The 24,866-nt window shown below is 37.3% G+C and overlaps 1 protein-coding gene across 1 annotated transcript in view; it reads right to left on the reverse strand.

Annotated features, from left to right (window-relative positions):
• Nucleotides 1–7,227: 7,227 nt before the first annotated feature.
• LOC123307380 (structural maintenance of chromosomes protein 6) overlaps nt 7,228–24,866 on the reverse strand; it is a 51,090-nt gene continuing 33,451 nt past the window's right edge. Inside the window, exons 14-18 of the mRNA XM_044889661.1 lie at nt 22,146–22,333; nt 21,796–22,075; nt 7,682–7,876; nt 7,475–7,605; nt 7,228–7,420 (exon numbers count right to left, since the gene is read on the reverse strand). Coding sequence (XP_044745596.1) covers nt 7,387–7,420; nt 7,475–7,605; nt 7,682–7,876; nt 21,796–22,075; nt 22,146–22,333 — 828 coding nt within the window. The 3' untranslated portion in view covers nt 7,228–7,386. The remainder of the gene's footprint in view (nt 7,421–7,474; nt 7,606–7,681; nt 7,877–21,795; nt 22,076–22,145; nt 22,334–24,866) is intronic.

Raw genomic sequence — 24,866 nt, forward strand, 5'->3', positions numbered from 1 at the left:
AACCTCGAGTATCATACGAATGGTGGTCACAGAGTCTAGGAATCCTGAATCTCATGTCATGAATATAAATCATGAGGTGGTAAACATACATGGATGGAAGTGTCAGGAGTCCACGGGAACGAAAGTACTCCCTACACGAGGTTTGGGGATCGAGCCCAAACAACGCGCGAATAATACGCTTCTGCAAAACAAATGCTCGGTGAGATCCCGCAGCACGCCCCCAAACCAGCAGACTATATCGCAGTACTGAGGCGATGTTTGAGTGATAGAAAGTCAGAGCACAACGAAAGCCAACATGTCTTTTTAGATGACATAGGGTATAGTAACATCTATTCAACCTAGCGCAAACGTTGTCGATCTCAGATGTCCAGCGCAAATGTTTGTCAAAAACGCAGCCAAGAAGCATCACCTGATCTGACAGCCTTAGAACAGCACCTCCGAAAACAAGACGAGGTTGGCAAGGCTCCCTATAAGGGCTGTGAAACTCGATACAAACAGTCTTTTCATTATTTATAATCAAATGGTTTTTATCGCACCACTTTGAGAACTGGTCGAGCACAGCGTCGCACTTCTCCTTCAATACTTTGGGGGACGGATCACTCACCACAACACCAGTGTCATCAGCATAGAGAAATACCTCTCCATCAAGTATGTGTTCAGGTAGATCGTTAATGAATAGGAGGAATAGCAACGGTCCCAATGAACTTCCCTGTGGGACTCCGAATAAAATGTCAAATTCCCTTGAAATAGAATCCTCAACCCTTACGCCAAATCGCCTATTGCGCAAGAAGGATATGAGCCAATCATTCAGCTTGCCGCGAATTCCCAAGCGATACAATTTTCTCGAAAGAAACAGCGGATCAACACAATCGAATGCCTTACGCAAGTCGAAACTAATCATTGTGACATAATGACCGTCATCCAGCCTTTTGGAGATGGACTGCACCATACTACAGATGGCAGTTGTAGTGGATCGGCCAGCGCGGAAACCATGCTGACACTCGGTGAACAAACCGTGACCCTCAATGAAATCAACCAATCGTGTATAAACTGTCTTTTCAAAAATCTTAGAGAAAACACTCAGCATAGTGATTGGTCTATAATTATCAACTAAGCCACGATCACCCTTTTTAAAGATCGGGACGGTCAAACCCATTTTCAACGTGTCAGGAAATGATCCGTTCGAAACAGAAAAGTTTATTGTATCTGCCAAAATGTCGCAGATATACGGGGCAGATTGTTTCACAACTCGAGCTGGAATGTCGTCCCAGCCTGCTGTTGAACGATTTGGTAATGATGCTATTATACGTTCAACTTCCTCTGGAGTAACGGGATGGAAAAACATAGAATTTGAGATGTTTTTGGACGTGGTGGAGCACTCAACCGAAAGAGAAGCTGGAGGGAAACGACCAGTAATAAGTCCCTGGGCAGCCGAACTGAAATATCGACCAAAGAGGTCGCACAATATTTTAGCATCCGATATTTCCCGATCACCCTCGTACAATATGAGGCCTTCACGGGAAACACATTTATGCCGAGCCGAGTCGATAATTCGCCACGTTGTTCTCATCTTATTTCTACTAGCATCAATCATATCATCAAATATGCCCTGACGATAAGACAGAATCATATTGTTTACCTCGAACCTCAACAGATCTCGATTATTACGTGTTAGTAAACAAGGAATGTTAGATGCTAGCCAAGTAGCGTGTTCGAGCTCCAGAATTTTCTGTCCCAAATTTTCGGGAAATATTGCAGATTCGATAGCAGGACAACACCTTACATTTCTCAGCCGCTTACAATCTGTAAGCATTGAAATGTACAAACTAGTCCGCCCCTGGTCAAAAAGCTAATTTAAATTTAAGAGCAGTATTTTAAGGGGTCCTTAATACTTTTCATCATATCAAATTTTCATTAAATTATAATATGTAGTTTAAAATTTATTCCAGTAAAATGGATTTTCAGTGGCGTCATTAAGGAGGCCGTATCTCCGTATGGAAGGCAGCTAGAAAAAAAAATGATGGGAACTTGTCATCTTATTTTTTATGTTTTATCTGAATCTGATATGAGAAATTTCCCACAGTTTTCCGGAAACCCTGTATGTGTATGAATTAACTTCATGTGAACGTGAACGAACAACGTCCTTAGTCCACAACATAGATTTGATAATAACCAAATACTTGTTAATAATAAATTATTAATTAAATGGTCCACACCATCAACCTGAAACCAGAATGCGTCACCACAGTCTTCTTCTTAAGAAACTCTCTATCACAGATTACTTTCTAATCCCTGCTTCGGAGACGCATAACAACCAACCCCATTCAGGTCAATCTACTCGCAAAAAACTATTGAGGTTCATGTCTCCAGCCCCCCCAAATTTGAATTTTCACCTTTTTTTGATGCTAAAGTTTTGTACTAGTTTTGTACCGAAATGTACCGTTGGAAAAAAAGTTTTGTACCCCTAATTAGAATGATGAAAATACGGTTTTCAGTTTGGGGGGGCCGTAGACATGCTCACCCCCCACTTTTGAAATTGCAAATTTTTTATATCTCAAAGTTTTGTACTAGTTTTGTACCGAAATGTACCGTGGAGAAAAAGTTTTGTACCCTAAGATTAAGAGGTCTTAGGAGGGTTTCGAATTGGGGGGGCTGGAGACATGTTTTTGAAATAATGAAGTTTCGGTTCCCGAAACAAGCTGAAACATGTGTTCTAATTTTGTACCGAAATGTACCGTTGAAAAAAAGTTTTGTACCCTAATTAAAATGAAGAAAATACGGAGTTCAGTTCGGGGTAACAATAGACAGGCTCACCCCCCACTTTTGAAATTGCAAATTTTTTATACTTCTAAGTTTTGTACTAGTTTTGTACCGAAATGTACCCTCAGGAAAAATTTTTGTACCCTAAGATTAAGGGGTCTTAGGGAGGGTTTCAAATTAGGGGGGCTGAAGACATGTTTTTTGAAATAATGAAGTTTCGGTTTCGGAAACAAGCTGAAACATGTGTACTAGTTTTGTACCGAAATGTACCGTTGAAAAAAGTTTTGTACCGTAATTAAAATGAAGAAAATACGGAGTTCAGTTCGCGGTAACAATTGACATGCTCACCCCCTCCCCCTTTTGAAATTGCAAATTTTTTTTCTTCGAACGTTTTGTACTAGTTTTGTACCGAAATGTACCCAAAAGAAAAATTTTTGTACCCTAAGATTAAGGGGTCTTAGGAGGGTTTCAAATTGGGAGTCTGGAGACATGATTTCGAAATGATGAGATTTTGGTTTCCGAAACAAGCTGAAACATGTGTATTAGTTTTGTACCGAAATGTACCGTTGAAAAAAATTTTGTACGCTTATTGAAATGAGGAAAATACGGAATTCAGTTTGGGGAAACTGTAGACATGCTCACCCCCAATTTTTTTCATTTCAAAGTTTTGTACCGAAATGTACCGTCAAGAAAAAGTTTCGTAATCTAAGATTGAGAGGTCATAGGCCATTCTACGAGAAAACTGAAAATCTTCAATTTTCTGATAACAGTTGAATCTATACTAATAATATGGAAACACATTGACGTCTTTTTTTTCAAAATCGTGTAACATTCTTACACAGACTCCAACCACTAGAGATAAAACACGAACCATCAACATACTATCAACATTGTTGATGCGGGGCCTGTTCCGATATTGCTGTTAGTACTGGCCCGCAATCGAATAACAATAGAACTCGAACGACTGGGCCAATAGGCATCGTTTCTGAAATACTGACAGTACTGTTCAGCAATATCGGAACAGGCCCACGGTATGCTCTTCTTTGGTAAACTCACAACCTCTTTGTCTTTCAAGACTTTCTGATTCACAGAAAACGCTAACACATGGCGAAACAGTAAATAGGTTCTTTCGAAAGACTGATAATCTTCAGCAATATTGGGGTACCTACTCAATTTATCAACAGAATGTTTCAGATTTCCCTTCTGTCATTTTACCATTTCTGGAGTATAAAAGCTTTTTGCTTTTGTACATTTCGGTACAAAACTTCGAAAGAGAAAAAATTTTAATTTTCAATAGTGGGGGGTGAGTATGTGAACATTCCCTCTGAATAGAAATACGTATTTTCATCATTTCAATTACTTTTTTCAATGGTACATTTCGGTACAGAACTTTAGCGTTAAACAAGTGCAAAATTGATGACTTTTTTCAACGTCGCGTCACCATGTATTTCTTTCTGATATTAGGTTAATCAAATTTGACTTTATCAAGAAAAAAATTATGATGTGTGCAGAAGGGAGATAAATCTAGGGACGGAGGATGTTGAGAAAAAATTGAATTAGTCTCACAATTAATTTCGTTTTTACAACGGTACATATCGGTACCAAACTAGTACACATGTTTCAGTTTGTTTCGAAAACCAAAATCTTATTACTTCGAAAAGATGTCTCCATCCCTGGAATTCTCCTAAGACCCCCAAATCTCAGAGTATAAAACTTTTATTGACGATACAAAACCAGTACGAAATTTTTACATAGAGAAAATTTGCTTTTTCAAAGGTGGGGTGTACTTGCCTATAGCCCCTTGTTGAAAATGATAATTCACTCATTCTATTTGGGACTACAAATTTTTTTATCGAAGGTACATTTCAGTATCGAAAAAGTACAAAACCAATATATCCCATATCCCATATTCCTTGGTGTAAAAAAAAAACACCCCTGAAGCCTCAATACTTTATATGGAGCACAAGTACACCCCCCGGGTAGAGAATTGTGCCGTTTTTGTGACGGTACATTTCGGTACAAAAGTACACATGTTTTAGCTTATTTCGGAAACCGAAATCTCATTATTTCGAAAACATGTCTCCAGCCCCCCCAATTTGAAACCCTCCTAAGACCCCTTAAACTTAGGGTACAAAACTTTTTCTTGACGGTACATTTCGGTACAAAACTAGTACAAAACTTTGAGATAAAAAAAATTTGCAATTTTGGAAGTGGGGGGTGAGCATGTCTACGACCCCCCCAAACTAAAAACCGTATTTTCATCATTTTAATTAGGGGTACAAAACTTTTTTCCAACGGTACATTTCGGTACAAAACTAGTACAAAACTTTAGTGTCAAAAAACTTTAAAAACTCAAATTTGGGGGGGGCTGGAGACATATAGACCTAAACTATTGGACACGCACAGAAGCACAGCCCTCTTAAACACATACATATGGTCAAAGATTATAATATTTGCATATGGTGTTATTTTCTATTAATGGGAATCGGCGTACGACGACAACCCATTGACCGTAAGACCTTAGCCTATGATGAAACATTTAATTTTGACCAACAAAGTAAGCTGAAAAAGGAAAGGACCTCATTCAAAGTATTAGATTCTAACTCAGTGCAACTTGAAGAAAGACTCAGTACTTTACTAGAAGTTACTGAAGACTTCCTCAAGAGAATATGTTTGAAAGACTTTCCACTTGACGAACTAAAGAAGAAGGCATTGTAGTTTAGTTTCGATTCTCATCCATATGAATTTATCGACCAATTGTGTAGAATTTCAAAATCAAGCTCGTTCGATATTTGACAATTCAGAGAATATGAATGCTCTGAATCTTCTTTGGAAAATACTTGAATTGTCTCTTCAAATGATATATCCGAATATTGATAAGCCACAGAAGAGTAATTTACGTAGCAAGTCCGGAAAATAGGTTTTTTTTTGACGAATAGACAAAATTCTAAGACGAGCCGTAGGCGAGTACTGGAAGTCTGCGAGTCCAAAAAAACTATTTTCGGGCGTGTTGCGTACAATATTTTTTCGACAACCGTGTAGAATAACAAATCGATGCCGCTTTCCATATTTTATTGCGAATTGAAATAAAAAAACATGCAAATTTTCGACAACTGAATTCATATGAACTGTCAGCCGTTCTTTCGTTGCTATGGTACTTAATGATCAACTGCATTCATTAAAATAAATCTACCAAGATTTTCATCCGGGAAGTACGTACTTCCCGGACTAGGCCGGAAATTGCTACTTTCTCAAAGAAAAAGTGTCCAGGAAGTGGATACATCCCGGATGTTTGCCGATAAAATATTTTTGACTTCATCGGTAACCACTGCTGCCACAGCAACATTGGGAGAACTATGAAAATTTGTCACTGGCGCCAGAATCCTAGTTCCGTTCTGTTCCGGGATTTCCGACTCGCCGATGCATCGGAGCAGTCATATATCTATTATACCAATATTGATAACACGCGTTCTAGGCTACGGGAAAAGTGAAGCCAAATTGCTGGCGGGAATTAACTAACTCGCATGCGCGAATTAGAAATTCGAAAATGACAATCTAGATACATGATACTAAAACTTATAACTTTTAGTATCATGTATCAATATATTGTTAGTTTAAGGTAGAAAATATTAAAATGGTTGTGAAATATAAAATCATTTAATCCTGTCGGTTCATAAAACTATGTATCAAAAAGAGATAGAGCTAATCAGGCAATTTTATTCTTAATCTTTCTGCACATGCGCAGAAGTCGATTTCTGCCACGGGCTGGCTTTAGTTTTCTCTAGTCTATGGAGGGCTGTACCCTCCATACTCTAGTCCATTATCGATATAGAATATATATATGGGGCAGTTCACTGTGGACCGCGTCCACATTTCCCCAAAGTACGCAACACACGGATCGCATTAAAAAGATTTTAAAATGGTTTGTATAGAAACTCCTACAGATTTCTAAAATTCTACTCCGAACATAGGGATTGCCACCAGAAAGAAGAGGACTGTAAAAATAATGCAATCGTAATCTTTATAACTCACTAGAGTTTGACTTTTCCATCCAATACGTTATCACCATTCCAATCGTCTTTGAATTGAATTACGCCTCCTATCTATATCTCCCTACGTGTGTGGAATTTTGAAGCCTGATTTTGTGTGCTTCAACGTAATCAGTTTCAATAATATTTTGTGGTTATTCTTTAAATTTGGTAGAATTTTCAAGCAGAAGCGTTTCAGATTTTGCGTGAATCGGCTAGGAATTTATCTTAACAGTTTTCATATAGAATATTAGCCTTGAGATTATAATGTCGTTGGTTTGTTTAGATAATTTACTGTGGTGGTACCTACAAGCTAAGCGACACTTTTAGACACTGTAAACCTTCAAATTTCCAAAGCCTTCTTGACGGCGAACAAATGCTCTTGAAAGTTATAGTAGTTATATATAGGAGGAAAGTGAAATGAAAGTTGAAATCCTAGTAATATGAAAATTTGTACTCTATTTTATCTTTTAATGGTACAAAAATATATTATAGTCTTTTATAAACTCTTTCCGTTAATAATGTAAATATTTTTATTAACAACAATATTGAACAAAAAACAATAAAAAACATAGAAAAAAAGTGTAAAATTAGCTTTTCAGCTATCAATCAGCCTCTTTGGAGCTTCTAGCCTGAAATAGAACCGTTTTAATTAGAAGAATTTAGTACTCATGACTTTCACATACCGTAATACTGTTACTTCTTTTCTATTCAAAAAAGAAATATCCTGAGGTGTTAAAAATACAAATTGGAGCTGAGGCTTACTACAAGCATGATGGAGCAAGATGTCGAAAACTTTGGTCCTATTAAGTTTATCCTGGAAAAACGTGCAAATTCAATATTTTTAATTTCAAATAACACTTGGGAGAAATTTAACACAAATATTATCTTACCATATATACATCGAACTCATCTAGGAAATAAAAGGGAAACTCCATGCATTGCCACAATGAATATAGGAAGGCAACTGTTGAAAATGATCTTTCACCACCAGATAAATTAGAAGTTGTTGTCACACCTTGTGTTCCTTGTTGAGGATTGACAATAAGTTCTAGCTTTTTTCGTTCTATATCAATATCTAAAGATCCCTGCATAAAATAAAAAAGATTTTAGCGTTAACTTATTTAATGTTTTAGGATGTATAATGATATCAAGATTCTACAAATTGCGAAAATGAAACAATATTTGAAATTGTCATTCTCGAGTGAATTGGCTTTCAGTAATCGGTAGGTGGCAATCATAATCAGGGTGTTCCATCAGGAATGCCAATTCGAAGTTTACGGATGAATATTTTCATTGAATTCATTGCTGTGTATTATCCGGGATGGCAGAAAAATCTAAAAGATTTTCATGTATTCATCACTTCTGGTTGTATCGAGAGTAGCTATCAACTTCATTTTTCAAGGGGAATGCCCAACAAATGTCCAAGACCAGAATCTTATAATTGTAATGAATTGCCTCTTTGATCCCTACTTCTACACAACAATCCTACTGGATAAGGATGTTAGTTTTCCGAAGGGAACGTCATTCATAAACTCCGGACGATCTTGAGATGATCATTCTAGAACTCTAGGAGCCATTTTCAATAGAACTGATTAACTTTCATTTTGAGCATGCCAATGCAGTTAGGAAATCATCACGCTAGAGCTGGACCAAAACCTTACTAAAAATAGTTATTTCTCTTCTCAGTTTGTTCGATAATTAGTTCTTCTTTGTATATCGTCGTTCAACCAAATTTAAATATGTTTCAACATTTCTTGTCTTTCAAATTAGAACTTGGGCCGCTGTCAGATCATTGGTTTGTGCGTTTGTCACTAGAAGGCACTAATACCTTTGTTGTCATCAAAAATGGACTTGGGTAATTTGCATCTTAGAACGACGATATGTACAATGATTTTAGATAGACCACGTTGTGTATTGAATGAATTTCTGCTTTGCATATTGAATTTATGCATGTTCACTTTTTTTTTTTCATATGTGTCATACTTTGGAACAATTCTGTATATTGATTATTGAATGTTCACACACTGTTTTGACAAAGATCAATTAACTTGATATTAATTCACATCTAACAAATGAAGAGAAAGTTATGTTTTTTACCCAACTTTAATTCGAACGCATCTTTCAAAGTGTTACGCCCAACAAAATCTTTTGTCCCTTTTGGACACCACTGATGATTATTTTCATAAAAACAAGGGCGGATAAAATATGGCTACTTTTCATGGGGGGACATACCCTCAGATAACCTTTGAGATAAAGTTCACATGACCACAGATAGTATAAATTTCGATACTCATGGGTAATTTTACCCCCATTATGTCGGGCATCAAAGAAGATGCGGTGTGCGGTTTGATCAAGCTAGTTGATTCGAGCGCGAAGTGTGAACACTGGAGCGAGAATTAATTTTTGTGCGAGAGTCGGTGGCGGAATTTGACTCAGAGTGGGGTGCATCGTCTAAACCCGGTTTAACAATCCACCCAGTATCGAATAAAACTGTGTAACGGCCTCCAATATTCCCGAATTCTTCGCCCGAAAATTTTAGGCTGGAAGTCCACCGGATGCAACATTGTATTTCGAGGTGTTGCCAGGCGTTTCGAGATGTTGCAAGCTCCGCTTTTCCTTCAGCATCAAATAGGACGACACGCACCGCTTGCAACAAAGATTTTAGCTTTTTTGCTGCAGTCTGGTGCGCGAAACCCCGGAGCTTGACGCACTGGAGCTTCAGTCAATGTCTTGAAAACCCTTTTTATGAGAGACAAAATGATGCAAAACGTTTCGCAATAAAATTTTCGTCTTACATTCTGTATAATATAATAATAATAATAATATCTTTATTCCACTGAATATACAGTGACGTTAGCAACTTGAAAAGTTTTATAGTGAACAGAAAAAAGAGTAAAAAACAAGTGAACAATAAAGTCAAAAATACAAATACTCAAATACATGTAAAACAAAAAATTATAGGACCCTCATTGCCGAGACGAACTCACTCACGCTATAATAAGAGCCATTGGCGAGAATCGATCTCAGTTCACGCCTGAACTCCGAAGGACGTTTTTCAATTAAATACATCGGTAGAACATCATATATCTGAATACCCGATATCATCGGAGATTTCTCATGAAATGCATGGTTCAAGCCCGAGTGGTAGAATCTTCGACAACCGCGAGTATCATACGAATGGTGGTCACAGAGTCTAGGAATCCTGAATCTCATGTCATGAATATAAATCATGAGGTGGTAAACATACATGGATGGAAGTCTCAGGAGTCCACGGGAACGAAAGTACTCCCTACACGAGGTTTGGGGATCGAGCCCAAACAACGCGCGAATAATATGCTTCTGTAAAACAAATGCTCGGTGAGATCCCGCAGCACGCCCCCAAACCAGCAGACTATATCGCAGTACTGAGGCGATGTTTGAGTGATAGAAAGTCAGAGCACAACGAAAGCCAACATGTCTTTTTAGATGACATAGGGTATAGTAACATCTATTCAACCTAGCGCAAACGTTGTCGATCTCAGATGTCCAGCGCAAATGTTTGTCAAAAACGCAGCCAAGAAGCATCACCTGATCTGACAGCCTTAGAACAGCACCTCCGAAAACAAGACGAGGTTGGCAAGGCTCCCTATAAGGGCTGTGAAACTCGATACAAACAGTCTTTTCATTATTTATAATCAAATGGTTGTTATCGCACCACTTTGAGAACTGGTCGAGCACAGCGTCGCACTTCTCCTTCAATACTTTGGGGGACGGATCACTCACCACAACACCAGTGTCATCAGCATAGAGAAATACCTCTCCATCAAGTATGTATTCAGGTAGATCGTTAATGAATAGGAGGAATAGCAACGGTCCCAATGAACTTCCCTGTGGGACTCCGAATAAAATGTCAAATTCCCTTGAAATAGAATCCTCAACCCTTACGCCAAATCGCCTATTGCGCAAGAAGGATATGAGCCAATCATTCAGCTTGCCGCGAATTCCCAAGCGATACAATTTTCTCGAAAGAAACAGCGGATCAACACAATCGAATGCCTTACGCAAGTCGAAACTAATCATTGTGACATAATGACCGTCATCCAGCCTTTTGGAGATGGACTGCACCATACTACAGATGGCAGTTGTAGTGGATCGGCCAGCGCGGAAACCATCATAGACTTATAATACATGGACTCACTGTCACGTGACTTTTCAGTAGATCGAGAGGTTGTGTGCATTAAAGAGAGAAGAGCTTATGCGTTCTAATCGAATAAGAAAGAGATGAACTGATTCCGTGTGGGCAATGTCAAAATCATATGATGGATATAAACGCAGACGTTGCCCACAAGGTGTTCATACGTTGAGTATTATTCATATTATATTTATTCTTGAATAAAACTCACATAATTTTTATATTTTCCATTTCGAAGGAATGTTAAGGAATTCCTGTTTGCCTTCTCGGAAGCTTGTTGAACATTTATTATGGAAAATTTTCACAATTTTCGCAGACTTTGCCCACAAGGTGTTGATACGTTGATTATTATTCTCATTACATCTATTTTTGACTAAAACTCACATATTTTTTGACATAATTGATTTCGAAGGAATGCTATGGAATTCCTGTGTGTCTCTTCGGAAGCTTGTTTAAAATTTATTGAAGAAAATTTTCGCATAAACTTGTGTTCTATAACCTTTTGACAGCTTGCCCACTCTCTCTCCATCTTATTCAACCTAACGACTTCTCTCTCACAGGCGGAGTCCATGTTATTTTAAGTCTATGGAAACCATGCTGACACTCGGTGAACAAACCGTGACCCTCAATGAAATCAACCAATCGTGTATAAACTGTCTTTTCAAAAATCTTAGAGAAAACACTCAGCATAGTGATTGGTCTATAATTATCAACTAAGCCACGATCACCCTTTTCAAAGATCGGGACGGTCAAACCCATTTTCAACGTGTCAGGAAATGATCCGTTCGAAACAGAAAAGTTTATTGTATCTGCCAGAATGTCGCAGATATACGGGGCAGATTGTTTCACAACTCGAGCTGGAATGTCGTCCCAGCCTGCTGTTGAACGATTTGGTAATGATGCTATTATACGTTCAACTTCCTCTGGAGTAACGGGATGGAAAAACATAGAATTTGAGATGTTTTTGGACGTGGTGGAGCACTCAACCGAAAGAGAAGCTGGAGGGAAACGACCAGTAATAAGTCCCTGGGCAGCCGAACTGAAATATCGACCAAAGAGATCGCACAATATTTTAGCATCCGATATTTCCCGATCACCCTCGTACAATATGAGGCCTTCACGGGAAACACATTTATGCCGAGCCGAGTCGATAATTCGCCACGTTGTTCTCATCTTATTTCTACTAGCATCAATCATATCATCAAATATGCCCTGACGATAAGACAGAATCATATTGTTTACCTCGAACTTCAACAGATCTCGATTATTACGTGTTAGTAAACAAGGAATGTTAGATGCTAGCCAAGTAGCGTGTTCGAGCTCCAGAATTTTCTGTCCCAAATTTTCGGGAAATATTGCAGATTCGATAGCAGGACAACACCTTACATTTCTCAGCCGCTTAGGAAAAGCGGCATTAAAACACCAAAGGAAGTCCTCATAAAACGAGTCGAAATCATCGTCCAATCGGTGTTGTCGGCCCGTCAGAAGATTCCTACGCAGAAGGAAATCAAACTCGGCAAACCCGAAATCGGAGAACCTACGACGAAATACCCTCCTAAATGTGTGTTGATGGGGTAGCGTTGTTTCGTCCTTGAACGTGACAACTTGAACATAGTGATCTGAAAAACCTGCATGATAATTCAAAACATTTACGATCCGGGGCCTATCATTTCCACATATTACATAGTCAACGCTACTTTTGGATGTTCTGCCGTTGCAGTCGGTAAAAACTCTGGTGTAGGAGGAGATTAGTGAACGCAAACTAAAATTTCCCAAGATAGAAAAGAAAGATCTCGTTGGCGCGGCGTCTGGTGAACACTCATCTATATTGAAGTCACCGCAGATGAAAACATTGTCAAAATTAACGAGAACTAACGAAAGCATTTGTGTAAATCGGTTTTCAAATATCTCCAAATCACCGCTTACTGATCTGTATATACAGACAATGCATGTTCGACCATAAGAAGCGCCACAACACTCAAAATTAAACTCCTCGCACAAAAGCTCCAAGTATGAGATCCTGGAACATTCAGTTTCAATAGTTGATCTAACAAAAATCACACTACCACCGTGGATGTGATCCCTCCTACAGTATTCAGCCACTCGGGTGTAACCGCTCAAATTAAAACAATCTCTATCGTGCATTTCAGTGATCCAATGTTCCGTAAGACAAACAAAATCTGGGAAATCATTTCTGAGTAACAAAACGTCAATTAATGGGTAGTTATTAGAGATACATTGAGTATTAAGATGCAAAACTTTCAGTGAATTAGGTTTACTTGCGTGGAGTGAACCCGCCTCAACAGAAGAGCCCAAATCAATCTGACGACCCTGTCCTGTGGGGATTCCCACGGGCGCCTCTTCGTCCAGGAAAAAAGTACCTCTTGACAAGCATTCCAGACGGCCAAAAATCTGCATTGTATAAGACATTCTATAACAGGAAGGGTATTTCTTGAAAGAAATACCCTGCGCCAATTACCTACATACAGGTCAAGGATAATGCTTTGCATCTCGGGGTGAAAGTCCTGATATAGCAGCAAACATATCTATCGATCGACATAAGAAATTCAATCCGAGTTAAGACGAAGCGCACCTTCTTGTGCACCAGCCTCGCTTACGGTCCCTCGCATAGTGTAAACATGCTCTTCGCCATAAGGCACATCACCCTTCGAGGTGACATAGGGTAAGCCGACGTCGGTCGGTTGACACATAACCGCTCTCAACCGATTTCCTGAACCTAGTTGACCTACGGCCGTTTTCAATAAACTTATCTATCCATTGTTTCGGTTATTGAAGATAGAAAAACCATCTGATTTCGTTTCTACGATCTATCTGTAGATATATTTTAGAATGGTTTCCAATCGTCAGTAAGCGAAACGATGGATAGATAGGTTTATTGAAAACGGCTGTTACGGACCATATCCTAAATCAAGATTTGGTTCCTACAAAAGATTTCGATTGTTTTAATGAATGCATAAGTTATCCAACGAAAAAAAAAAGGTAAACTTTTAGCGACCAAGAACATATTTGTGTCCTGAAATTGATTTTTTTGTAGATTTTCAATTATATGTCCTCAGGAAATACGAGAATCATCGACCAATTATTCGGGATAAAAGTTATAGAGCACTAAATTCTTCGTCGAATAAGATCAAACAAAACATGTCTCCTTACTAATGGATCCCAAAGTTGGCCAATTTCCAGAAACACTGTAAAATGTTATTTCATATTGATTTTTTGGAAAAATCTTTGAAAGAAGTTCATACAGGGTGTTTCATGAGTCGTTCGCCATAGCCTAATGGTGAATGCAGGTCATCTAGGCCTTTCAGAAAACTTGCTTGTTTTGTATCCTAAGGCTATTAGTTTCGGAGATATGGGGTGATTCATGAACATTGGCCGAAATTTGCGATAGCAATAATTTTCACTTTGCATGGCACACTTGTCACAAGAGAATAGGAACCGGACGACTTAATCTTTTGTGTAATTTTTTTGAAATACGGTACTGTTGCTATTCCTTTGGTAATAATATTTATTGATTTTTGCCCAGATTTTGAATATATAAAATTCTGTTCAACTTTTTTTCATTTAAAACTTTCTGCGCCCACTGAGTGTTCGTAAAAAAGTGATCAAAAAGTATGCAACATCGAGCTATGAATTCTTTGGAAATCACATATTGAATTTAGATACAAATAATGTAAACCCTCTTGAAAAGGTAATCCGTAAGTGTATTTGCTTTTTGCATCATAACACACATATATAAGTATTAAAATTTATTCTTCCGAAAAACCTTCACCTTTCCTTTCATAAAACAACATTGAAAATGTACCATCATAAGAGATGTTCGAAATGGAGTTGTTCCATCTCGACACATTTACTAGCTCTAAAAATATCATTAATTATTGTCCTTATCATATCGGGATATTGTTCAACTTCTGCGGAGGCTTCTTCTATCCTCTATTTCAAATGCTCCCGTGAAGTTATTTCAGTGGCATATATTTTATTTTCCAGAGAACTCCACAGAATATAATCCAGAGGCGTTAGATCAGGGGACCTTGGGGACCATGCCAAAGGTCCCCCATTTCCTATTCATCTGTTCGGAAAGTTGTTGTTGAAGACTAGATATTGCACAACTAGTCTAAATCGGCGAGGACCTGTGAATTCCAGTTGATATTCAATTCGTCGTAATTTTTTATGTTTCGAAGCGAAATCACGCACGTATTACATTTTCTATGCGGGTTTACTTCATTTGAATCTAAATTCAAAATGTAATTCCAAAATAATTCATATCTCGGTTATGCATATTGCAATCAATACTTCAATCACACTCAGTGGGAACTGAGGATTTGAAATTAAAAAGACTTGTACATAATTTCAAATAATTCAAAATCTCGACAGAAGGCAATAATATTGTCAATATTGTCATATTGTCAATATGGGTGACGAGAGTGACGACGTATCCGAGACGAGCTCTCAAAAACAAAGTTATACCAGTGTAACTATCGCGAATAAAAATGAAAAAAGCCTTTCATGCTGTTCAAGAAAGTGTGGAGTGGTCATTTGTGCATTTTGTGAGAAAGTTATGCACAAATCCTGTGCCAAAAGAATCGAACACATCGAATTTATCGATGAGTTTCATATAAACTGTTGCCGGTCCCAAGAAAATACTGGGATATCACTTCAAAAATCAGCAGAAGAAGGAATAAATACTCTAAGCTCCATTGAAAGAGAATTATTGGAAACTAAAATTCGATTTCTCGCCCAACTTTTAGAATCAGCGAATGAAAAAAACGAAATTCTCAAGGTAAATAATGCACTACTTCTCCAGCGATTGCAAGATGTCGAGCGGACGAAAGTATTGCAAAAAAATGTAAATAAACTTCAAAAATACGTTGATGACAATTCCGGGCAGGTAAACATACCGATCATTAAGATCGACACATTGAAGGATAGTTCATCGGAATCTGTAACTGGTGATCTTGAGAATCAGATGCCGGCGCATAGCACCAACCTACAACGTACTGTAACTAAAAATCTTGTCAACAATAACAGTAAAATAAATACTTCCAATCCAACAAATAGAGCATTATCACAAAATAACGATCAAGCTGTGCCATGGGAGCAAACAAGAATTTCGAATGATGAAAATCAAAGTAATCATCATCCTGAAGAACCAGATAAAACTTCATGGACCAAGGTTGTGAGGAAAAAACCGAAGAAACAAACACCTAAGCCAAACCTCGTATGTATGGGATCGAGACAAGTAAACCCCGACTCAAAGATTAAGGAAGCACTAAGAAGAAAATGGTTATATATTGGGAAGATTTATGGGCCCCATGTGACTGAAAATGATGTGAAGGACTTCCTCAGAAATTCCACAAATACTGACGATTTCGAAGTGAGAAAACTTCCCACCAAGGGCAATAATTCTGCGTTTAGTGTAGGCGTACCATCGGACACATTATTTTTGCAATTATCAAACCCAGAACTGTGGCCGAGCGGTGTAGTCTTGAGAGAGTTCAACTTTAGGAATTTTTTTCGGAAAAACCCGACTCCACCTGCGGTCATGAAATAGTAAATAGACTGAAAAATAGTAAATCTTTCAGACTCCTCCATCAGAATATTCAATCCATAGCAACTTTATTCTTGGGACTCGAGACAACATTAACTATCCATGGAATAGACATTTTATGTATAACTGAGCACTGGAAGACCGAAGAAGAACTTAACCCTCTAATGCCCAAGTTTTTTTTCCTTTTTTATAATTATTTCCGTATAGTTTCAAATTAGCTTAAGTAATCTACATCTTTTTTTCGCAAATAGTTAACTGATTTACATTAACACCTGTTCTCACAAAATGAACCTATACTGAAGGCGGACAGGGGCAGAATAATTTTGTATCCACTTATATGCAACCAGTCTCAAGGCGGACTTGGGTATTAGAGGGTTAAGATGTACACACCTCAAAGTTATTTCCTGGCATCTGCGCTCTGCCGAGAGAAGGGTCGACATGGTGGATGTGCCATATTTTCCAGACAGGGTATGAAATGTATAGATAGAGTAGACTTCAAAAATTTAAATGTGAATGGCTGGTTTGAATGCTGCGCAAGCCAGATCATAATTGGCTCTGATAAGTACATAATTATCTGCATTTATCGTCCTAATACTCCACCTCTGAGTGATATTGATATCTTTTTTGAAAAACTGATGATTCTACTTAATAAATGTTCGACATATAAGTTCATTATTGCTGGAGATTTCAACATCGATTTATTGACTGCTTCAAGCGAATCCAAAATGTTTCAAGCAATCCTAGAGTCATATAAACTGAAGGTTTCAATTATGGAACCCACCAGGAAGACCTTGAACAGCTCAACTTGCCTAGATAACATCATATCAAATGTTGAAGGGGCTGCCATGGTGGTTGAGGAACATCTGTCTGATCACTCCGGTCAAAAGTTCATCTTTCAGAGTGAAAATGGTTCGGAAAAACCTGTCATCAGGAGAAATGTGAGAATGTTTGGGGAAGAAAATCATCTCATTTTTAACGAACTTCTTACGAATATTGACTGGTCCAGACTATATAACGTGCCTATTGACCATATAAATGAAATGTGGGATTTCTTTTCTGATAGATTTCTTGACAGTTTTGAGGTAGCTTTTCCTCTGAAATCAATCAAAACTAAAAGAACTAAAACAGCGGTAATAACACCTGAGATTCGGTCACTGAGGGAGGAGTTGGATTTATTGTTTCTTGTCTCAAGGCAGAACTCAGAGTATTTAGGCGCCTATAGATGCTGTAAACGTCGTTATGATGCGGCTTTGAGTTCAGGTAGGCAGTGTTTCTATTCTTCTATCATAAAAAATGCCCAAAACAAATCGAAAGCAGTTTGGAATGTTGTCAAGGATATAAGTAACATAAAAAAATCACCCGAGAACAAACTCCCTTGCGGATATACTGACAGTGGTGCCAAAATGTCCCGGTTAGCAGACCTTTTCAACGATTTCTTCATAACGCCACCCGTCACCACATCTCCAAATTCTGTTGCTGATGGTACTTATGGCAATGTTAAACCTAAATTATCCAACTCATTCTACCTTTTTGAAGTTCAGGAGCCTGAATTACTAGATGTGATCAGATCAATGAAAAATAAACCTTCCAGTGGATATGACGGAGTCCCAATAAATGTCGTTAAACGCCACATTTCCCTAATAATAAAACCTCTCTGTTACATATTGAACCATGTGTTCAAATCAGGTATTTTCCCAGATTCCCTAAAGAAGACTCTCGTAAGACCATGCCACAAAAAAGGTGATTTAAACGATTTCATTAACTACCGACCAATTAGTTTAATCACCTCATTCGCAAAGATTTTCGAAAAAGTTCTTTCAAACCGCCTCGTAAAGTTCCTTAAGAAATTCAATGTTTTATCGAAGACTCAACATGGTTTCACTGAGGCCAAAAGCACTGAAACAGCTTTATTCGAATTCCTGTGGAAAATAACTTCTATCCTTGAAGAAGGTCAATGTCCCGCTGGGCTTTTTGTCGATTTTTCGAAGGCTTTCGACTCCGTGGATCACAAATTGCTGTTGAGCAAGCTGGAAAGATGTGGTATAAGGGGAATACCTCTGAGACTTTTTAGAAGTTACCTCACCAACAGAAAACAAATAACTTTTTTACACCACGAAGGTACAAGAATTCTGTCATCTGAAAGGACCATACTTAAAGGAGTACCTCAAGGTACTATAGTGGGACCTATTCTATTCGTAGTCTATATTGACGACCTGCCCGAAGCTTTCTATGAGATTTTCTGCCCTCAAAGTGAACTTCCTCCACATATTGACATCTTAACTGAGACATCGCAACCACAGGACACAACTACTGAGCACATGGCACCTATAGAGGAGCTCATAGAAACATACCTATATGCTGATGACACTAATGTTTTAATATCAGGTAGAAACATTGAGGATGTTGTGAATAACTTAAAAATATCCATGACACGGATTGAAAAATGGTGCCTAGATAATGGTTTGCTTCTCAATAGAAACAAAACTAACGTTCTAATGTTTTCGACTAATCGCTCAAATATATCGTTCCCTGAGACTATTGATTTTGATAGTGGAGAAGTTCAGATAGACTCATGTACGAGATTATTGGGTGTAGTTATTGAGAAAAATCTTGGCTGGGGGTTGCAGCTGCGAATCAGTAACAAAAAAGCTTCACACAATCATTTATACGTTGAAAGCTATTAGAAACAGAATCGATATGGAAACATTGAAGATAGTATATTTTACAAACTTTCAATCAGTTGTATCATATGGAATTATACTCTGGGGAGGAAGCACTCAAGCTGACCGTGTGTTTATCACCCAGAAACTAGCTATAAGAATAATGTTTGGGATGAAATATAGGGAATCGTGTAGAGGTGTATTCAAGAGACATAATATATTAACTGTGCCTGGCCTATATGTATATAGACTCTTATTATTTTTATTCAAGAACAATTCCTATTTTGAGAAATATAGAAATGTAAATGCTACCAGGAGAATCATTGAGTATTTACTACCTATTCACAAACTGTCAATCACTGAACGTAATAGCTTCTATATGAGTATGAAATTGTTTAATCACTTACCAAGAAAAATTAGAGATATAAAGGAAATTAAACTCTTCAAGAAAGAATTATTTTTAATGTTAGTTCAATGTGAACCCTATTCTGTAATCGAATTCTTGGAGTTTTGTAGTAGATAGATATATCGTATTGGTACAATGTAATTAATATTTGTAGAGAATTTTGACCTGTTTCCATTTTGTCACTTATGTACAATTCTGGAAATAAATACCCATTATTATTATTATAAATAATATCACCAAAGGAATAAAAACAAGACCGCATTTCGAAAAAATTAGAAAAAAAAAGATGAATTCGTCCGGTACCAATTTTTTTGTGACAAGGGTTCCATGCAAACTGAAAATTGAAATCCTTAGAATAACTTAATTATGTAGTTTTTCATGGCAATAACGAAATTTCTGTAAGGGATGTAAAAAATGTAGATTTTGGAGCTTGGAAGAAAAATCATGATATTCTGAGTACTGCCCTGAAAATATTGATATTTCATGAGCCGTTTGAAAGAGCTTTCTGAAGTGAACAAACCCATAAAATTTTATTGAAATCGGACTTTGAATTCCAGAGTTATGGCTATCGCAAATTTAGACCAATGTTCATGAATCGCCTCCGTATCTCCGAGACTCATAGTCTTAGGGTACAAAACAAGCAAGTTTCCCTAAAGGCCCGGATGATCTGCATTCATCATTAGGCTATGGCCAATGACCCATGAAACACTCTGTATATGAAGAAAGTGAAGCATTAAAGAGTTGTAAAGCATTCAATTTTGCATCGAGTGAAAGAACGAGCTGATTTTTTTGAACACCATACTAGAGAACTCCAAATTTGGACAAATTCAAGTTTTTCATTAATATTTCAGTTTCAAAATGTCATAGATCATTTCTTGGCCATGGATAGTCAAGGACAATATCTTAGAAAATTGGCACAATTTTGAGGTCTTTCATTATGGAAAAGGGCTAAGCCTCATTCAAGAATTTAGTAACCTACAATTTTTATGAAAAGTGCTTTGTTTATATTTGATTATGGCCATAAAAATTCGGTGCAGCCCTCACAAACCATACGCAATACAGGATGAACAACGATCATCGTTGGACTGGCTCTAACACTGAACTGAACTATCAGAACTCGGACTGGCAGAAATCTATACTCCACGGTATACTGAAAGTTTAGATTTCTGCCAGTCCGAGTTATGATGATATCTTTCATAGCCTTGTGGCGTTAATCTGTCTTGATTTCATTTTTCATTTTCATTGCTTATCCCGTTACCGGAATAAATCTACAAAAAGAAGAAAAAAAAATTGCGAACAGACTTGTAATTTCTTAGGGCTAGTTACTACTGTGTGCCCTCCTGTCTTGATTACTGAATTGAACGCACGAAGCCGCCTCCAGTGGACAGCTTCCGTAGAGCTTCGCAGGCGCCTGTTCTGTAGCGGCTACAAACGCTCATTTCGCGAGAGCGTGTAACCGACGAAAACTCTTCCACACTAGAGCGGGGATGACTCGCGAGTGGCGTTTTCAACTCAGAAGTCAAGAAAGTCTCAGTAATTTCCTGGAAATCTTCGTGTTGTAATTGAACATAGGCGATATTTGTGAAACAAAGTTACGACCCCTGAAGGTACGTGTCCACTAGGTGGACCGGGCACCATCGAAACGAATTAATCTGCCTACTAACGAGTTCGTATTGAACTGCGTCCACTAGAGTTGCTTCAGGTCTGGTTCTCAACGGAATCTGCCGACAGATTACTCGTATATCTCCGTCGACACGCCACGATCACGTCCGCGCCCACCCCGTCGCAGTGGACTCAGGCAACGGACTGACGTATTATTTAGGAATAGGTAAACGAACGAGAAACTTTTAAGTTAATGATATTGTAAGTTTCAGAACTATCTGGATATATCAAGTATTATATACCTGCAACAGAAGGTATCATGATGACTTAAGAAGAAGCAAAATGCCTATTGAAATAGGCATCAAAATACTCCTGAGAGAAGGATCATTCTGCAGATCGAAAAATAATTAATGACCAATACATTGCCTTGCCGATGTAAATAATTATTCTATTTTTTTGTCAATACAGAAATAAAAAAAAAGATTGTTCTTCGAGGCTATTCATCAATGATCGTACCGAATGCTAGATTGTCCTAACTATACTGCGACACGGTCCTCCTTCTTCAATGCACGCAGTACGCAATTAATTTAATTATTTACCTGAAATTTCCTGAACTCCAAGAATTTTTTGAAGGAATGCTTGATATAACTAATAAAGTAGGACTCAGTTGCTTTGTAATGCTTCTTTCTCATGTTCGATGCCATCTTGAGTTCGCTAACATTTTCCTTCAATTTTTTTAGAATATCTGTAGATTTGGAAAATTTTTCCTGGAGAATTTTATATTGCTCTATAATATCTTCAATACTTTCTGTTGATGCTTGAACCTTTCTAATAGATCTTTCAAGATTTCTCAATTTCTCAACTATATCCTGCACTCTCCTGAAAGATTGAAAGTGTACATTCGTAAACTAATAAGTCAGCATTACAATCATGGTCGAAAGAATTGTACCTTATGTCACGTGGTCTAGGACCAACTTTTTCAGCAGTTTCTGTATACTGTCGTAGATTCATTTGTTTTGCAACTACTACAGCTCTGTGTTCTTTCAAGCGTTCTTCCCATTCTCTTAGTTTTCTATTATCAAATTCATCATGTGTAGATAATTCATGAATCTTCATGTTTTTCTCTCGAATTTGTTCCTGGGAAAAATAAAAATAACTTTCATAACTTCCACCAAAATTATAAATAAGGATGATATTTCATCAACATTATAAAGTTTAAAACGAAAATTAGATCTAGATGATGTCATTAGTATTTATCATATGTTCATTATTCAGGTAATTAGTACCTATACAGGGTGAGCTTTTGACATGTACAGGGTGGGCAAAATTCGTTGTCTACTGAAGGGACCTCGAGAACTATATCAGCTAGAAGAAAACGGACTGCACATTCTCGAGCTCTTTTTTCTTGACTAATCCAAAACTGAAAACAGATCCAGCCTAGCGTTGATAGATTTTGAGTTATGAACGAAAATTGAGAAATTGTCGTTTTTAATGAAGCTGAATAACTCGCTTATTTGAACTCGTATTCGAAATCTGTTGTAACATTCTACAGGCACCTTTTATGAGGAATTCGTATATGATATTAATAAATTTTTTGATCCAGTTATTTTCGAGATACGACAGGGATTTCTGATTTTTCAAATATAAGCTATAGTTGGAAATTCTTTCATCTTGCTGCAATTTTTTTGCTGATTTCAAAAATGTATTATATGTCGCTATTCACATGAATATAACATGAGAAAAAAAATTCAATACTTTTTCCTGCTTTTCGATTCACTGTTGAATTTTCAGTAGGCTGGCGTAACCATAGCGACCGTTGAAAATGCATTATGATTCGTGAACCCCACATAATCCTATGTGAACTCAACCTTCTGTGATAGGAATCACCGATTGACGAATAATTGAGGGGTTCAGAGCTGAAGTGAACCAAGTCCATTCAGCCTAGTTTTGAGATGAATGGCTCAGAAGTTGTTTATCACCAATTAATTCAAAAGTGACTTCTTTAGATTTTAAAATATTAGAATGTAAGCATATGCTTACATAAGAATAATAATACATGAAGAAGTCATTTTTGAATTAATTGGAGATAAACAACTTCTGAGCCATTCATCTCAAAACTAGGCTGAATGGACTTGGTTCACTTCAATTCTGAGCCCCTCAATTATTACTTTTATATATCGAGATCGGTATCCTTTTGAAGAGAGTAAAAAACTTTCGTCTGATTATCAATGAAGAAAATTTATTCAATTATCGTTTTTCTATTTATGAGAGAAACTTTAAGAGTCAGTAATATTACAAATAAAATACGATAGCAATCTATAATTATAATTTTTACAGGAGTAAGATGATGAAAATTAGGTACTTCTGTCAACGGTAGTGTTCGAATTGTGAACCATCGTAAGATAAGTATGCCAAACATTGCGAGAAAAAACGATGGCAAATTAATCATCGAAATATTTGTTCAGCAATCCGTGATTTCAATCATATAGGTTCAGGTTCACAAAATATAATGCATATTCAACGGTTGCTATGGTAACCCAGCCTACTTATAATTCAACAGAGAATCGAAAAGCAGGAAAAAGTATCGAATTTTTTTCTTACGTTATATTAATTTGAATATCGACATCTGATACATTTTTGAAATCAGCAAAAAAATTGCAGCAAGATGAAACAACTTTCAACTATAGTTTACATTTGAAAAATCAGAAATCCCTGTCGTATCTCGGAAATGACTGTATCAAAAAATTTATTGATATCATACTCGACTTCCTCATAAAAAAGTGCCGGATTTCGAATACGAGTTCAAATAAGCGAGTTATTCAGCTTCATTGAAAATGACAATTTCTTTATTTTCGTTCATAACTTAAAATCTATGAACGTTAAGCTGGATCTGTTTTCAGATTTGGAATAGTAAGGAAAAAAGAGCTCGAGAATGTGTCATCCGTTTTCTTCTAGCTGCTATAGTTTTCGAGATCCCTTTTCTAGACAACGAATTTTGCCCACCCTGTACATATATTTTAACAGTAGATTCTTGAGGTCAATTGAAACACTTCTTCCTTTATTTTTATTTCCGATTCGGCAAAGGTGAAACGATATAGCCATTCTGTGTTTTCTTGATGAGATATGCCACCTCTGGAAAAAAATCCCTTCAGAATAACAAGCTACATCAACGACACTACAGATCTGTGAATCTATAAAACATACCTAGATGCATTCAGCCAAAGTATCCAATTATTCGAATTCCACATAGGTTGGATTTTTGAATATCAAGTTACCCGAAAACGGTGCGTGTACGATAAAATGTGAAGATTACTTTTATTCTCCAAATTGGCCAAATATTTATCAGTGAGCGTTGAACTTCCTTAAGAATAATAAGAATTAGTTTAGACGTATACCACAGGCTGATATGAATATCAACAAGTGTTTCGATCTTAATCGAACTAGCCAATTTGACCTCATAGGAGAAACACAGATCACGTTCTGTTATTTGAAAACGCTTGACGGACCCGAATTAAATTCTAGTACATAGTAGCTACTAGGTATTATCAAGTACTCGAGAGAAGATTCAATTCAATTCCCCCATATCGGAATTCAGATGGAGACAAAGGCATACGTCCCATATTTCATCTAATTCGGTACGCTCAGTACGCTGCACTGCTTATTGCAGCCA

Source organism: Coccinella septempunctata, chromosome 2 (assembly GCF_907165205.1).
Source record: "Coccinella septempunctata chromosome 2, icCocSept1.1, whole genome shotgun sequence".
NCBI classification, from domain to species: domain Eukaryota; kingdom Metazoa; phylum Arthropoda; class Insecta; order Coleoptera; family Coccinellidae; genus Coccinella; species Coccinella septempunctata.